General features: G+C 37.8%; 1 protein-coding gene across 1 annotated transcript in view; it reads right to left on the bottom strand.

Annotated features, from left to right (window-relative positions):
* The window catches only part of fgd4a (FYVE, RhoGEF and PH domain containing 4a), a 53175-nt gene that overhangs the window by 23435 nt on the left and 13433 nt on the right, over positions 1–16307 (bottom strand). The window contains exon 2 of the mRNA XM_073853711.1: positions 8015–8101. Coding sequence (XP_073709812.1) covers positions 8015–8101 — 87 coding nt within the window. The remainder of the gene's footprint in view (positions 1–8014; positions 8102–16307) is intronic.

The following is a 16307-nucleotide window of genomic DNA, read 5'->3' on the forward strand; positions in this document are numbered from 1 at the left end:
CCATTTGCAAGGATTTCAGCAAGAAAATTAAGGTGGGATTTTGGGTTATCCATTGGAAAGTGATTAGTCTGGGAAAATGAGGAAAGGTTTTCTCCTTTGATGAGAGATAACATAGGAGTTTAAGAGGAATGTCTCAAACTATGCTCAGTTTTGCTAAGATGCCTATTAAAACTCAAGATATTTCAACATTAACATTTCTAATCAAATTCTGACAAAAATTATGTTTTTATAGGTCTACGTTATTTTACTCTATAACAATTTATTTCTTATTTCTCATGGGCAATTTAGAAAAATCATCTGAGACTTAAATAACACAAAAGTGAAACAACCTGTCAACAATAAAACTTCTCTCTAGAAGCACCAACTTTACTGCTTCCCTTTAATAAAGTGTTTTCTCCCAGGGCCCCATGCGAACCAAGGACCCATGCTCTGGTAAATTAAAGTATGTGGACGTCAATACATTGGGCAGAACAATAAGAGCCTTTCTCTGGCCTTCCCAGCTTCATCTGGCCCTTTTCTTCACTGTAAACATCTCGGGCCAAGAGCCTGCATAGGATTGTTCAGGGCCGGGAATGAATGGTGTTGTTGTGCTGGCAGTAAATATAAGGTGCTGATAACAGTGTGAAAAACAGCTTCATGTGTGTTCATTCATGGGAGTTTGGCTCAGTTTATGGCAGTAATCTCATCCAGCATTGAAACTACATAAACAGGCTCCGCAAAAAAAAAATTGTTGACTGCCAATGAAGCCTAAATGGCTGTATTACTAATATTTTTGTAATACCCTCAAGTTCATGCATTTTTTTTATTTAAATGTGTCTACCAAGCACAATCTCAAACATCTTGTGAAGACCTGTTGTACATTTTGTATCAAGGTTCCTGGATACCATCACATCGTATATAATTCCACCAAAATGCAAGAGAAAGACGACAATCATCCAGTTTAAAATCATTCCACTTTTAAAGATAAATTAAATATTTTCAAAATCTCATCTTAATTAAATTTATGTGTAGGGGAGAGCGGAGCAAGTTGTCACACTTTTCACACTGTCTAACATTTACTGAGCACCATACATCACAATGGTATAATATCTCATACCAAATAAAAAAAGGAAGTCTTGGCACATATGTCGTATGACTGTTATATAGAGAATGTTCACTTGTGACAATATGCCCCATCGGCAGGTAAGTTGTCACATTGTGATTATTGATTACCAGAACTGGAAATATTACAACAGGGCAATTTCACATTAATAATCACAGACGTATTGCCAGTGATATGTATGCGATATGGCCCAGCTTGTCAGTAAACTACGGCAAGTGATGGCGATTTACTACTAATCAAGGAACTGGCTACCGACGAGATGCACATTCCTATCGCATGCGATTTATCATGCAGCCCTACCCTTTACAGTTCAGTCAATATGCCCTGATGTGATTTGCAAGATTCCCAGTCTGTGAAAACCCAGCTAAAGTCATTTTTTTGTGATTTATCCATAAAATTATGGTACATAATGTGCATTCTGTAAAAATATAACCTTGATATCTATATTGTCTCTTTATAATATTGTCTAAGGCCATGTCAAAGTCAGTGAAACAAATAAAACTTCACTCTAAAAATAGCTGGGTTATTTTTGACCCATAATGGATAAATAATGGACAGAACACACGGCTGGGTTAAAATTGACCGAATGCTGGTTTGTTTTAACCCAACTGCTGGGTTATTATTACCACATGGTTGCATAACAACAACCCCCCATTGGGTAATTTTAAACCCAGCATGTATTCTGTCCAATATTTACCCATCATGGGTAGGGCTGGGTATTGGCAAGGGCCTCACGATAAAATACATATCACGATACATGTTCGATGTATCACGGCATGATACAATACGTTGCATGTTGCAATACATTGCAATACTTTTTCTTTTTTATCAAAAATGTAAACAAAATAAAGCAGTATTAAAAAAATACTTTTTTTAAAATCCAAAGTGCTTCCACACGTCAGCTTTAAAAGCTGCAGGTGTTTTTAAATTTTCTGCCATTTTCTCACTCCCGCCACCTTCTGACATTGGCCGAATGGACGTATGTGACAGACAACTGAACAGCAACAACTACAGCAGCGGTGGAGGAAAAAGTTTGACGCACACAGAGGGATTCGTTTTTTTTTTTTAAATATCGATAGTGGAGGGATTCGTTTTTTTTTTTAATCGATAGTAGAGATTGAAATATTGATACACTATTGTGGTAAAAAGTATCACGAAAGTTAGCTGTATCGATATTTTTGCACAGCCCTAATCATGGGTCAATAATAACCCATCCAACCAAGTGTTTGATGCTCCTAATTTCAAAATTAGATTGCGTACTGTTAAAATAGAGATCACTCATATTTAAAGATCAGTAAGCAGCAACCAAGCAACAATACCTTAACAAATACATAACATTGTTAAACATGTCCAACATTTTAAAAACCACATAACAACACCCCTGCCCACGACATCCTGACATCAGGGTAATTTCTATAAATATAAACGTACTTTAATAACAAGCAAAAAAATTTTGCTGTAGGATTCTGATTACAATCAACAACCAAAACCTAAATATGTAAATAATGTTGCTAACCCCTCAAACCGGCTGCTGCGTTTCCATGACAACCAGTTCACGTAATTGTCTATCACAGATGAAATACAACTGGTGCACATCATACACACAGCAGCACCTGCGTGTAGCTGGATCGTCTCGCTGGGGCCTCTGAAGTTAAGATAAGCGATCACAATCAGTTTGATGTCTAACCGCGTGTGTCGAAACCACATCGATAAGATCTCCTAAAACCCATGCATTGGGAAAACCCGAATGTTTGCATGCCCAAGTCTACGACATAGCTAGGAATGACAAATTTGGAACAAGAATGTTTTTGGTCAAGAAAAACATTCCAGATGTTTTTGCTTGTCTGGACTGTATCTGTTAATCTTCCACATGCAGTTTCAAGTAGTTCTCATAATTGATGTCATACACAATATAATCTATGTTTAGATATTTGATTATGGCTGCACTATCAATGAATCTATGGAGGGAAGACTGAGCCCAATGAACTGACCATAGCATGGTATATATGACAAAGCGTTAATGTAAATCTTCCAAGCTTGTTGTGCAATACATAAAAGGAACAAAAAAGAAGAAATCTATAGGCATGTAACAAGTTGCATACTTCACATGTAAATACCAGATGTGTAGAGTGAAAAACATTAACCACTTAAACATGTTTATGCGGGTTGGTACTGTAACTTTGACCTAGAGTGAAAGACTAGACTTACTGAGAGACTGTTATCTGACATACTATCAATGATTCGTTTAGACTGATCTACACTCAAAAAAACCTGGGTTATTTTGTAATTTTGTAAGTGTTGGGTCAAAAAGGAACAAACCCAGCAGTTGGGTAAAATTAAGCCAGGAAATGTATATACAGTATATATATTTGACCCAGCAATAAGTTAAAACAATCCAGCATTTTGGGTTAAAATAACCCAGCCATGTTGGGTTGGTTTGTCTGTTTTTGACCCAACACTGAGTTGCGTTCAATCTTTACAATCCTATGACATATATCTGTATAAAAGTAGATCAATTAAATAAATCAACCAAGTAGATTTCAATGTAAACAACATCCAACAACCTTTTCTACTTAAAATCCTCTAAATAACTCTTGACAGATCAGAGATTCAACACCAGATTGAAAGTTAAACAAGTGTGTGTCAGTGAGAATACACAAGCGTTTGCAACGCTCTTCACTAACCTGCCAAGTTGATTCATACCAGCACAACATCTAAACAGACCAAGTTAACCAATAAAACTAGAAGTAAAACTGTGATCATGTTTCAAAGAAAGTCATCTTACCTTTCGTCAATTAAAATGAATCCAAATAATCCCAAAACAGAGAAGCAAAACAAGCAGTTTACGTCCTTCAAACTTTCTGCTCCTCTATAAACCCCAGACCGACTGCACAAAACGTGAGGAAGTAGCCCCTCCTACACTTCAAACACATATGCGTGCACACACACTCGCCCAACCCTTTCATATTTAACTATGTACAGTACTACGATCAGGTCTTCTTATGACTTTAATTATGCCAAACAGTTGCCATTTAATTTGAATCAGCATGTTCAGGAGTTCAAGCTTATGTGTCATTTCACTCCCCGTAAAACACTAACAGTGTGAGTATTGCCAAAGTGACGCTTGACTGTAAGGGGAAGACAAGTACTGTAATTGTTTTATGTTGTATGAAATGAGGAAGAAAAAAATGCACTTTGCGCAGCGGTGCCTCTCCTGACAGCCTCAGGCATTGGTGTTGTTTAAAACTTCTGCACACTTGCACTAGCAGCACAGATTATTGCTCAAATTATGACTTTTTATTCGTTTTTTATGTTTGATAAAACTAAGTCATTTGTTTTTAATTTGCAATTTGTGTTTTTCTGCTATAAAATAACTGATAATTTAATCAGCTGGCCTGAATTGCCTTGAGCACTGCAACTATTTAAATGGTTACAAGATACTGCAAGAAAAATGTACACAACATGAATAGATTAAAATTAAAAGACACTGGAAATGGACACACATGAGGTGTCTAAACATACTGACACACCTTCTATATAGTTCATTAAACTGTTTACTGGATTCCAATGCAGATCTGATTTACTTTAATCTCATTTGAATGCAGACAAAGAGCATTTTATGAGCACCTGCCATTTCTAAATCATTCTGATACCCAGAAGTCAAGTTAAAACTGACACTATGAATGCTTTAGTTGTGAAGAACATGATTTTCCATTGCATGCGGTTTAAAAATATTCAACAGTGTTGAGAGTGTTCGTCACATCCCGTACCATTTTGAAGCCACTTTCGGTTGTTCCTCATGCCATTTTCAGAGTCAAATGTCTGTTTTCAAAAGCCAGTGGCATGGCAATGTAGACAAGCAGGTAACATGGATTTGATTTTAACAGTAGATGTAGGTGTTAGTTATCACGTTTACCATAAGGAAACCACTAAAAATGTTTTACTTGCTTTGTTCATACTGTATCTGACTTTGGAAGGATTTTATAAAAATCCTCATGCTTTTACTTTGTAAAAACAAAAAAGAAACACTAGAGAGTAGACACGTATCAAGTACCTGTTAAAGGCCACTATTACATCAGGGTTATGACATAATCCATTTAGGTGATGTACAGGGTAGTCACTAGTACACTATTACAAAGTGTTTGGGTGATTCTCACGAAACCATTGAAACACCACGGCCCTAATGATTTTTGCTTTAAAATGTGTAATATAGTAACATTAAAAAGCATCAGAATTAACACAATACTGTGTTCTACCTTGCACAATGTGTGATTTCAACATAAGAATTTATAATTGGAAATTTTATCTCATTTTCTGCTGAAATTCTCATTACCGCAATGTGTCCGGCTGTGTTTGAACATGCGTTATGTTGTAATTTAATCAAATTAACACAAAAATATTAAGAAAAAAATAAATGGATGTTTTGCTAGACTACTTTAGATGACAGAAAAAATATTTACTGAATATTCATGTATAATAATAATGAAGAAAAATTAGGAAAATGATGTGTCCATGCCTGATGTTCTCATCCTCCGCAACACTTTTTGAGAACAGTTTAAGCACACATACTGAATTTTAATAAAGTTTGATTTTGAGTGACCAAGCACATGGACCAGTTACATCAAGATGGCTACCAGGTAAGATCATTTTTTTTACAGTTAATTTGAAATATTGTCTTGTCAGAATGCTTACACGACATTTTGATTATCATTACCGCAACAGATGCTTATTAAATGTTAATTTAATTAATAGAAGTATAATACTTTGATTTTAAATGCATGTGCAGAATCTCCAAATTATGTTCTTTCAGGTTTGTCATGTCATTTTGAAAATATGTCAGTGTTGATGTTTTTTGACTGTAGCGGTAATGAGATTTTTTAGGACTAATTTTTTTAATTGTGTTACAAAAAGTGTTAAATGATAAGTATACGTTTTTAAATTAATGTTAAAAATATTCAACTCGAGCGTAAAATTAGCATGACACAAAGTTAAATCCCGCGAGTAATCTAGAGTGAGTAACACGATGCCCCGCGTTTGGTGTGTACGTAACATAATTGTAACTAACACTGCATGTGTAAATGTTTTCATATAAACAAGGGATTAGACTAGTCCTAGACTAAACTAAATTTAAGAGCTGCCCAAAATGAAAACAACTTGCACTGACATATCTTAAAACACATAAGTGCCCTTTGTTTTGCCTTAAAATGGACACAAGTACTGTATTTTCCAAACTATACGCCGCTCCGGAATATAAGTCGCATCAGTCAAAAAGTCGCACTGGACTATACGTCGCGTTTATTTAGAAAATAATTTCACAAAATCCAAGCCAAAGAACAGACATTTAATCTGGAAGGGCAAGTTATTCAACTAAACAATAGCACAGAACAGCAGGCTGAATAGGAGTCCATTCATGTTAAAGTAACATAAACAGTTATTTACATGATACACAATAGCATACAGAACATACCAGGGAGGCTGAATAGGCTAAATTAACACGACAAGCTAAATCAAGTTCAAAAAGACCCCGAAGTCATTCCGCATCACTGAATCCATTGAATTACATAAATACAGGAGGAGCTTGTAGCGGACTCTCACGGCTGTAGACGGTAATAGTTTCTCTTGGTTCATATGAAATAATTTTGACATGTAAGTCGCACCTGACTATAAGTTCCAGAACCCGCCAAACTCTGAAAAAAGTGTGACGGTAATGTTTTAGTAAGGCATGTTTGTTCAAACTAGTTATTTTTCCTAATTCAACGAAGGTCTAGTCCTGTTTTAAGCTAATCCCTGTCCGGGAAACCACCCCATAAACCAACAAATGTGTGTGTGTTATGCGTCATTTTGGCATGATATTGCCTGAACAAAAGTGGTGTAACTGCACAATGTTGCCCATAAAACTAATTAGTCATATCTTTGTAAATAACTGGAATAATTTGTGATTGATGTTTATGTAACTTATCAGATAGAAAACCTTGGTGTTTTAGTACCCTTATAGCACAACTTGCCCTGGGGCAACAAACAAAAAACACTGTCTAAGAATGATAATAAAACCAAAAAAATTCTTCAGACAATCAAACATACTTCTTTACATACTGATGCACATACACATGTTTTTTACTGTACACCTATTTCAATTGAAACATGTTAAAAGTGATATTTATCCTGCCAATTGGTGGCAATGCATCCCATGTGCCTTTGCTTCCAAAAAGCAATGCTCCACCCACAAAAAAAGGTCACAACTACTTCACCCCCTTATTTCATTGGGCAGACATGTCAGGTGATATTATACATATTTTTTTTAATTAAAAAATAAAATGTAAAGGGGCGGTGTGAGGATCAAAAAGGTAGTTTGTTGCCTGAGGGCATTGCTGTGCAGTAGGTAGTTAAGGTGTGGTGGCAAATCACAACTAAACAAGTTTGACCAGGATTGACTCCAGTACTGTGAGGTCATAAAACCCGGACCTCTATTCAAATCCCATAAATACAAAAGACTTGATACACACAGACTCTGTGAAAAATGAAAAGTACCATTCTGTCACTCGAATTACAGTAACTGCGTTATGAAAATAGCCGTCAATGAATGTCAAGCTTCTAACTGACTGTGGCAAGACAATTGATCCTGGTTTACATACATGTGACACAATCATGCTAATTCATTATCACACCACATGCAAAAATAAACAGTAGATTACGCAGTACATCCGACTGCACAGCAGCCGCAATCATTCAAAATGGACAGGATGATAAACGCAGCTCTTTATAGAAAGATTCAATCCAACACGCAATACTGCATCAACAGCTGTGATAATGAGGGTCCGAGGGTCAAAGCGTGAAGTGTCAGCATAGCAAATACAGACAGTAACGGATAGAATAAAGAAAGAGAGAGAGATATTGTAGAGCATTGTTGCCCACCTTTGCTCTGAGCGATCTTCACTCCAACACAAGCTTCCTCATCATCAGACTGTTTGGAGGGAAAACAGCTGGGCGTTCCAGTTTTATCTGAAAGAAACAGAGAGAAATGTGCTTAAAAAGAGAAAATAATACACACCTGCTTTATTCGCAGTCCTTTTATTAATAGCTACAGCAGTAAGATGACGCAGGAGACTTGGTGGTGGGGAAGTGTGTGTCGGGGGGACGTCAGCCACACTCATTTCTTTTCTTTTCTTAACTGCTCGGCTCTACTTGTTCATGGCCAATAACTTCGAGGGAATGATACATAACAACTTTATCATTAGTCAATCTTTTTTCTCCAAAACTCCACATGACAAGCTGGATAGGAAATATTTCTGGTATTAAAGGTATAGTTCACCTAAAGATTTTCATTTTTGGGTGAACTACACTTTTAAGCTAACAAACAAAACACAAAAATCACTAAAACGTATCTTTTTGCGATACAGTATATGCAAAAAAAAACCTGACTATCGTATTTTACGGACTGTAAAGGGCGATTTATAGTCGTGCGTAAGTTCTACGCTATCCGTAGCCTGTGCGTAGCTCTGCGTAGCCTGACGTGCACCTCGCAGAAATTTTAACAGCGCGTCAGTTCAACGCGGACCGCAAGCGCTGTGATTGGTCCAGCAGAACCCCTCCCGTCAGGTAAAAAAAACTGCGTCATAGGTATTTCCGTTTGCGACGGTGAAAACAAAGATGAGCCAAGTTTAGGAGTGATTTAACTCAAACTGCAACAAAATTCGCTGTTTATTTACTTCCATCATTGCTGGTTTTCTCAAATCATACACAACAAGTTGCTGTTTCTTCTTCGTTTGTGGGTTAACTTGCCAAGCTTCTTCTTCTCTGACGGTCGCGCTGCTACCTACTGTGGTTACACGCGTGGATACTACCAGCGGTTTGGGTGTGTTTTTGCACGTCGACCGGAGGACGATGCAAAAGTATAAATGAAACCCGACGCGGAACCTACGCCGTAGGACCTACGCACGACTATAACGAGCCCTTACGTCGCTCTGAAGTATAAGTAGCATCAGTCAAAAATGCGTTTTGAAGAAAAAAAGAGCATATATAAGTCGCACTGGACTATACGCCGTGGTTTTTTTAGAAAATGATTTTACAAAATCCAAGCTGAATAAAAGACATTTAATCTGGAAAGGCAAGTTATTCAACTAAACAATAGCACAGAACAGCAGCCTGAATAGGTGTCCGTACATGTTAAAGTAACAAACGGTTATTTACATGATATACAATAGCATACAGAACATACCTGGGAGGCTGAATAGGCTAAATTAAAGGGGCCATGGCACAAGACTTTTTTAAGATGTCAAAAAAATCTTTGGTGTCCCCAGAGCACACATGTGAAGTTTTACCTCAAAATACCATATAAATAATTTATTATAGCATGCAAAAATTGCCACTTTGTAGGTGTATGCAAAAATTTACCATTTTGGGTGTGTCCTTTAAAATGCAAACGAGCTGATGAAATTCAACACTGATCACAATGATGGTGTGCTTTTCACTGCAATAAATGGCAGTGCTGTAGTTGGATAGTGCAGATTAAGGGGCGGTAATATTATAATAAGTGTGCTTGTAGAGAATGGTTTACCAAAACTAAGTTACTGGGTTGATCTTTTTCACATTTTCTAGGTTGATAGAGGCACTGGGGACCCAATCATAGCATTTAAAAAATCCCAGTCATTCCACATCACTGAATCCATTATATTACATAAATACAGGAGCAGCACAGACAGGACACTCGCGGCTGTAGATGGTAATGGTTTCTCTTGGTTTATATGAAATAATTTTGACGTATAAGTCGCACCTGAGTTCAAGTTCCAAGACCCACCAAAATATGAAAAAAAGTAGTGATGCACCGATGTATCGGCCGCCGATATTTATCGGCCGATTTTTGATGAATTTGAAACCATCGACATATCGGCAATAGCACGAGAAAGGCCGATACCGATTGTTTATTAATTAACTGCATAAAGAAATCCATTATATGTAAAAAAATGAGTTAATGTTGTTAATAAAATAAATGCTGAATTGCAAAAACCACCTTTGAAGGTTGTCATGCTGTCTTATTATATTTGTTTTAGCTTAATTTGTGCCTCTCTTATTAAGTTGGTCAGTTGAATGTTACTTAGATCAAATCCATGTTCAGTAAAAATAATTTGATGCAGAAATAGACTAGCTAATAGACCAACTGTATAGTATTGTATACAAGTGTTTAATATCGGTATCGGCCAGAAGTTGTCTGTTTAAATCGGTATCGGCCCAAAAAAAAATCCAATGGTACATCCCTTAAAAAAGTGCAATTTATAATCCCAAAAAATACAGTGCACGTATTGCAATTATCATAAATGGGGGCCTTAATGACATTAAAATAACATTACATTGTGATCCTAAATTTTTTTTATTTTCATTTATTTTGACCCAGACATGTTTTTTTGTGAAATTGACATTATTTAGGCTAATTATGATTGTGGAACAATTACAGTATACAAGCCTTCTGGATAACAAAAACACTGAGCAGAAGGTTGGAGCATGAATAGAGATTATGAGGAAACATTAATCCTGAATGTGTTGCAAAACAAAAGAGAAGTTAATCTCCAGAGATTTGCCTGTAATTAATTCTGCTGAGATATCTGGAGCATCACAGAGCTGTTAGTAAACTCTATTTATAAAGCACATAAAAAATGAAAGCGTATGAGTGAACAAGCAGCGTGTGGTTTTCAAATGTATACAGTACACGCACGTTTCAAAAAACAAAGCTAAAAATATAAGACCAAAGGAATCTTTCACACCCCACTGTGTGACTGCAAATAACAGCATGTGAAAGACAGCAAAGATAAAGTAACACAATGAAACAAAAAATTGTTAAAAAAAAAGCTTAAAATATGCCAATGGTGTAAGATTAAATAGGGCTTATAGATGCTTAGTTCAATGTACTCTTAAACAAGTTTTAAGCAAGATATAAGGTTTGTGTGTGTTAACCCATAAAAGAGATTAAAGCAGGGGTGTTTCACCGGCCATCTGGAGTCATTGAGTCCACCTAGACTCTATGGGGTCCTGCCCAAACCCAACCTCCCCCACACACAAATGTGCAGTCATTTTTAATGAAGGTTTTAAAACTAGTGCATTTTTAAAGCAGAAACCCACAAGAAACAAACTTCAGCAAACATGAAAGGGGGCCTAAATAAAAGCACTCTTTATGAGCTGAGAGGTGGTTAATGACTCTCTTAGCAAAAACGGCACAGCCCAATATGTGAAACTGGGTTGCCATGGCTGCCAAGGCCTCAATGAACCCATTTGGTTGGTTGAACGAATGGAATTCTGGGAAATGTGTAGGAACGTCCATTTTTACAGCTGTCCTTTATTGGAAAGCAAGAGAAATAGTGATGACACATTTATGGGCCCATTTATGATTCTACATAACATCTAATGTAGCTTTTATAGGCGATCCTTGTAAGAGTAAAGGTGCCATGAATTATATTCACATTCAAGTGGACACATTAAATTGAAATATTGTAATGGCAGTGAATTATGGCGCTGGTCGATGCAAATGCTTCTCTAAATCAGGCTCAATTAATTACCAATATGCATTTAACATAAATGAGGATCTCAGATAGAGGTCTTCACGGGTCCACTTAAAACCAGAGGTCCGACCCAATGACCCGAGGAGCAGGTTCAGGTCTAAAAGTTGAATGTGTGCCTCAGACATGCGTCAGGTATAATTGTTAGCGGCATTGCATCTCGGTTTATATAAAATAAATGTGTTTTTGCAGAATGGACCCGAGAAGAACCGAACCAGCTCGCGTGTGTGCATCGAGTCCTTTTCCAACCCCTCCATTGTTTGCCAAGAGCGCTTATGATATCGTGTCAATTCGTGTGGCTGCCATTAGGTTCATTTTCGTTAAACCAGACCTGTCAATCAATTTGGAATGCACATTTTAGCGGTTAGTAATGTCGTCGTCGAATAACAAATGAAAATAAATGGAGCAGCGGGCCAAAATTGGTTGCGAGATCTCACTGATACGTGCGAAGCTGGCTGCAGACTGATAAAAAATGCTAATTTATAAAAAACATAAGACACACTTAAAGGGTTTATCAACTGTAACCTAATTTGGTAATTGTCATCTATCATAATTGAATAAAGGTCCTATAGCCTCAATCTTTTACAGTCTTTTCATGGAGTCTATTAAATATGCAATAACATCTTGCATTCTATGTAATTTAATATTTTGCCAGTTTTTTTCATGTAAAGCAGCTTTAAAACAATGCAGAATTGTAAAAAAGCATTATATAAATACATTTGAAGTATTTTTTTTTTGGGATACAAATGGAAACCTGTGAGCATGCATTTATAGTTCTATGAAATACGTAAACACTGATTAAATGTTGACACAATAAACAAATGCTAAATATTTCCATTTAAAAAAAAATATTTTTTAATACTGTCATTGTTACAGACTACTGTAAAGTGATTTATGAAAATATTATTAATTAAATGATAGGTAGATGATAATAATGCATGCATTTTGCTTTATATTTTATAGACAGTGGTGACTGATACTCTACCACAGTTTTAGTATTAATTTTGGAAGCTACCATGGTATAATTCTGTATATACACGTCCATAAGAAGCCATACAAACATATATACAAATGTATATACAGTTTAAGACCTAAAATCAGTTTCAGGCAGAAAACAAAGTAGGTAACTTTATCCCTCATATTATAAAGGTGCACAGGACGAATGTGTAAGCTTTTCTAGCCTTGTGAAGATCATGTTTGGTCTTGGCACAAAATATTTGTATAGTGTCAAAGTGTCATCTGAAGGTCATGTCACTTGATACACGAGGAAATCTTGTATGAAATAAAGAGAATACCTGCTTTGCATCTGGATGTCCACTGTCGCCTGGTTTTCACCCTTTTCACATTCCTAAGACGACTATCCATCTCAGTCAAGTTATCAGATAAAGCAACCGGGAAGTGCCCTTGAAATGCTTAAAATCAGTCACCCGAAACAAGTGTCTGCACAACAACCTGTACCGCTGTCTTGCAACTCTCCCCTTCCTCTAACAAAACAGGTTTTTCAGCCAATGAGAAGGAAGCTGGACGGTGACAACAAGGTACAGTGGCTGACACCATAAACACAGGCTTTAGATTAGAGTTGTTTTTTACCTTTACAGACCTTCAAAAGACCAACAAACCCATATACCCCTGGTATAGGAAATGTCTTCAATTTATAGCAACTTTAAATATAAATACTAATATGTATTTCTGAGGAAAATATCGCTGCCTCTTGTTGCGAGTACAACAGTAAATTAAAGAGATATTTTTAGTGATAGGTGAGACATGCTATAAAAACCTAAATGTGAATGTCAAAACTCCCACATGGCTCTATATTTAACAGTATTCTGCTACACTTGGTCGGTCATTAACATTTCACCATCTCTGTGCTTGTAAATTGTGTCACTTTCCTGCAAAAGTTCTGCTTTCTACTTCTTGATTGTGCATTTGATACATGACAAAACCGATAGCTGTGCATGCATGGTGAAAGCAAAAGCAGATCGCACTGTTACTGCTGTACCCCATTCTGAGTAGTAGTGAAGACTTTGTAGGTGGTTGTGAAGTCACAGACACAATCCACCTTTAACACAAGAAAAATGTACAGGCGGATGTCAAAATGCAAAGAAAAGAAAGGAGCAAAAAACATATAATATAATCTCAAATGTTTCTGTGAGATTAACAAAGAAGCGAATGGAGACTTACTGTGGGTTCACACCAGACGCGAGTTCAACGATTTGCGTGAGTAGATTATATACAAAGTCTAAGCAAAGATGCGATCAGACGCATCCTTGCGTGGGGCGATGCGAATGACGCGATAGGGAGCGCGTTTGGCGCGAAAACACACGCTATTCACCTCAAACGCATCTTCACTCAAGTTGAAAATATTCAACTACAGCGAAAAATTCACATGACATAAAGTTAAATCCCGCGAGTAATCCAGAGCTAGTAACGCGATGCCCCACGTTTGGTGTGTATGTAGCATAACAGTGGTTTCACACCAGACGCGAGTTCAACGATTTGCGTAAGTTGATTACATACAAAGTCAATGCAAAGATGCGATCAGACGCATCCTCGCGTGGGGCGATGCGAATGATGCGATGTGGACGGTGCGTTTGCCGCGAAAACACACGCTATTTGCCTCAAACGCGTCTTTGCCCAAGTTGGAAATATTCAACTTGAGGGAAAAATTCGCAAGACACGAAGTTAAATCTCGCAAGTAATTTAGAACGAGTAACGAGATGCCCCATGTTTGGTGTGTACGTAGCATTACAGTGGGTTCACACCAGACGCGAGTTCAACGATTTACGCGAGTAGATTGCATACAAAGTCAATGCAAAGATGCGATCAGACGAGTCCTCGCGTGGAGCGATGCGAATGACGCAATGTGAGCAACACGTTTGCCGCGAAAACATGCGCTATTCGCCTCAAATCCGTCATCGCCCAAGTTGGAAACATTCAACTCAAGGGAAAAATTCGCATGACACGAAGTTAAATCCTGCGAGTAATCTAGAGGGAGTAACGCGATGCCCCACGTTTGTGTTTACGTAGCATTAGGAGCAAGTTTTCTCATGCTAAGATTTTGCTAAGTATTCCTGCATAGCTCAGTGGTAAAGCATTGCATTAGCAGCACCAAAGGTCGTGGGTTCGAACCCAGGGATCACATATACTGATAAAAATGTATACCTTGTAATGCACTGCAAGTTACTTTGGATGACAGCATCTGCCATTTATTTTTAGAATGATGTCAACAAATGTCTAATTTATGCCTATTTTTATTGATTTTTAAGAACTGTAATTGTACCTTAAGAAATGTACACGTAACAAAACAAATGATAACAAGACAGAAACACATTGAAATAGATAAAAATAGATAGCGAGCGAGAGAGAAAGAGATAGAGAGCGAGAAAGGTGTTAAAACCTAGCCGACTTTACCGCCTGTGACGGCAATAAACTCCATGTGTCACTGACCAGTCTTAACACTTGTGTGATCCTGTTAAGATACTTTTCAGGTTAAGCGTGTGATGTTTGCCGTCTGCTGTTCATGCATCACACATGCAGGTTTCCACCTGCCTCCATAAAGCACCTGACCTGTTCCCATACCCATCTGCTTCTGTGTCTGACTGTGTCAGGCAGGTCACTGCCGTGACTCAATTGCAAAAAAATCTTGTTTAAATAGGTTATTGATTTAGGTTTGATCTCTTGCACAAAAGCACTCTACAGATACACCCACATATATGCGCGCGCACATACACACACACACACACACATACACACACACAATTTGTTTGCATTGAAGGAGCCTGTGGTGTTTTAAAATTGCTCTTGTGTTTGCTAATAAAAATAATGCACATTAGCACAGTTTTCTCTCTGGTAAAGTGGTAAACTGACTGCACCAAACCTTGCGAGTTTCAAGAGCCACAGCCCTTTAAACTGTGGTCAGGTCTGTGCCGAATAAAAGAAATCTACCTGTAAAAAAAAAAATCACTGACCTGATGCAAATCCACTAATTCATCACAGCAGCAGTGTGCATCTTTGTGAAATGTCCAATGCACTTCTCCAAAGAAACAGATGTCGTCGACTCGTCGTCCTTATCCAAGGAAGCCCTCTTATGAACCCTCTCTCTCTCTGGTTGTGCCGTCACACTCTCTCGGCATCTCTCTCTCTCTCTCTCTCTACACTTGCTTTACTCCACCTCCCACTCCCTCACTTGCTTGCTTCTTCATGCTTCCCGTTCAGCCTCTGTGTTTTTCAGCAGCGCGGATAATCACATTCCGGGGAAAGGACAGCATATGGCAGGAAACGCTTGTCTGTCCTTTTATATGCTCGTGCCAATATGCGCATGGACAATTACTCCTATTGTGCTGCCGGAGGAGATGAACGCCACAAGCTCTCATCTGCTGCCGCGAGAGGAGTGGGGGGTTTGGAATAGGGGTGGGGAAAGACTTGGGTGGGGTAATGGAGGACAACTAGGAGAATATTGATGAGTGATCTGCGAATGCCCGTCTATCACTCCATCCTCTGATTGGTTGAGTCACAGGAGCTCATGTGTCATAATTCAGAAACGAGGTGAAAATAAGGCTGATTCTATTGGAGGATACGCATCGGTCATGTGATATAAAGACGGGGACACATGGAAGACACAGTGTAGAATACAGATGACTCAGTGATACTTGGGGGAGGGT

Source organism: Misgurnus anguillicaudatus, chromosome 15 (assembly GCF_027580225.2).
Source record: "Misgurnus anguillicaudatus chromosome 15, ASM2758022v2, whole genome shotgun sequence".
Lineage (NCBI taxonomy): Eukaryota > Metazoa > Chordata > Actinopteri > Cypriniformes > Cobitidae > Misgurnus > Misgurnus anguillicaudatus.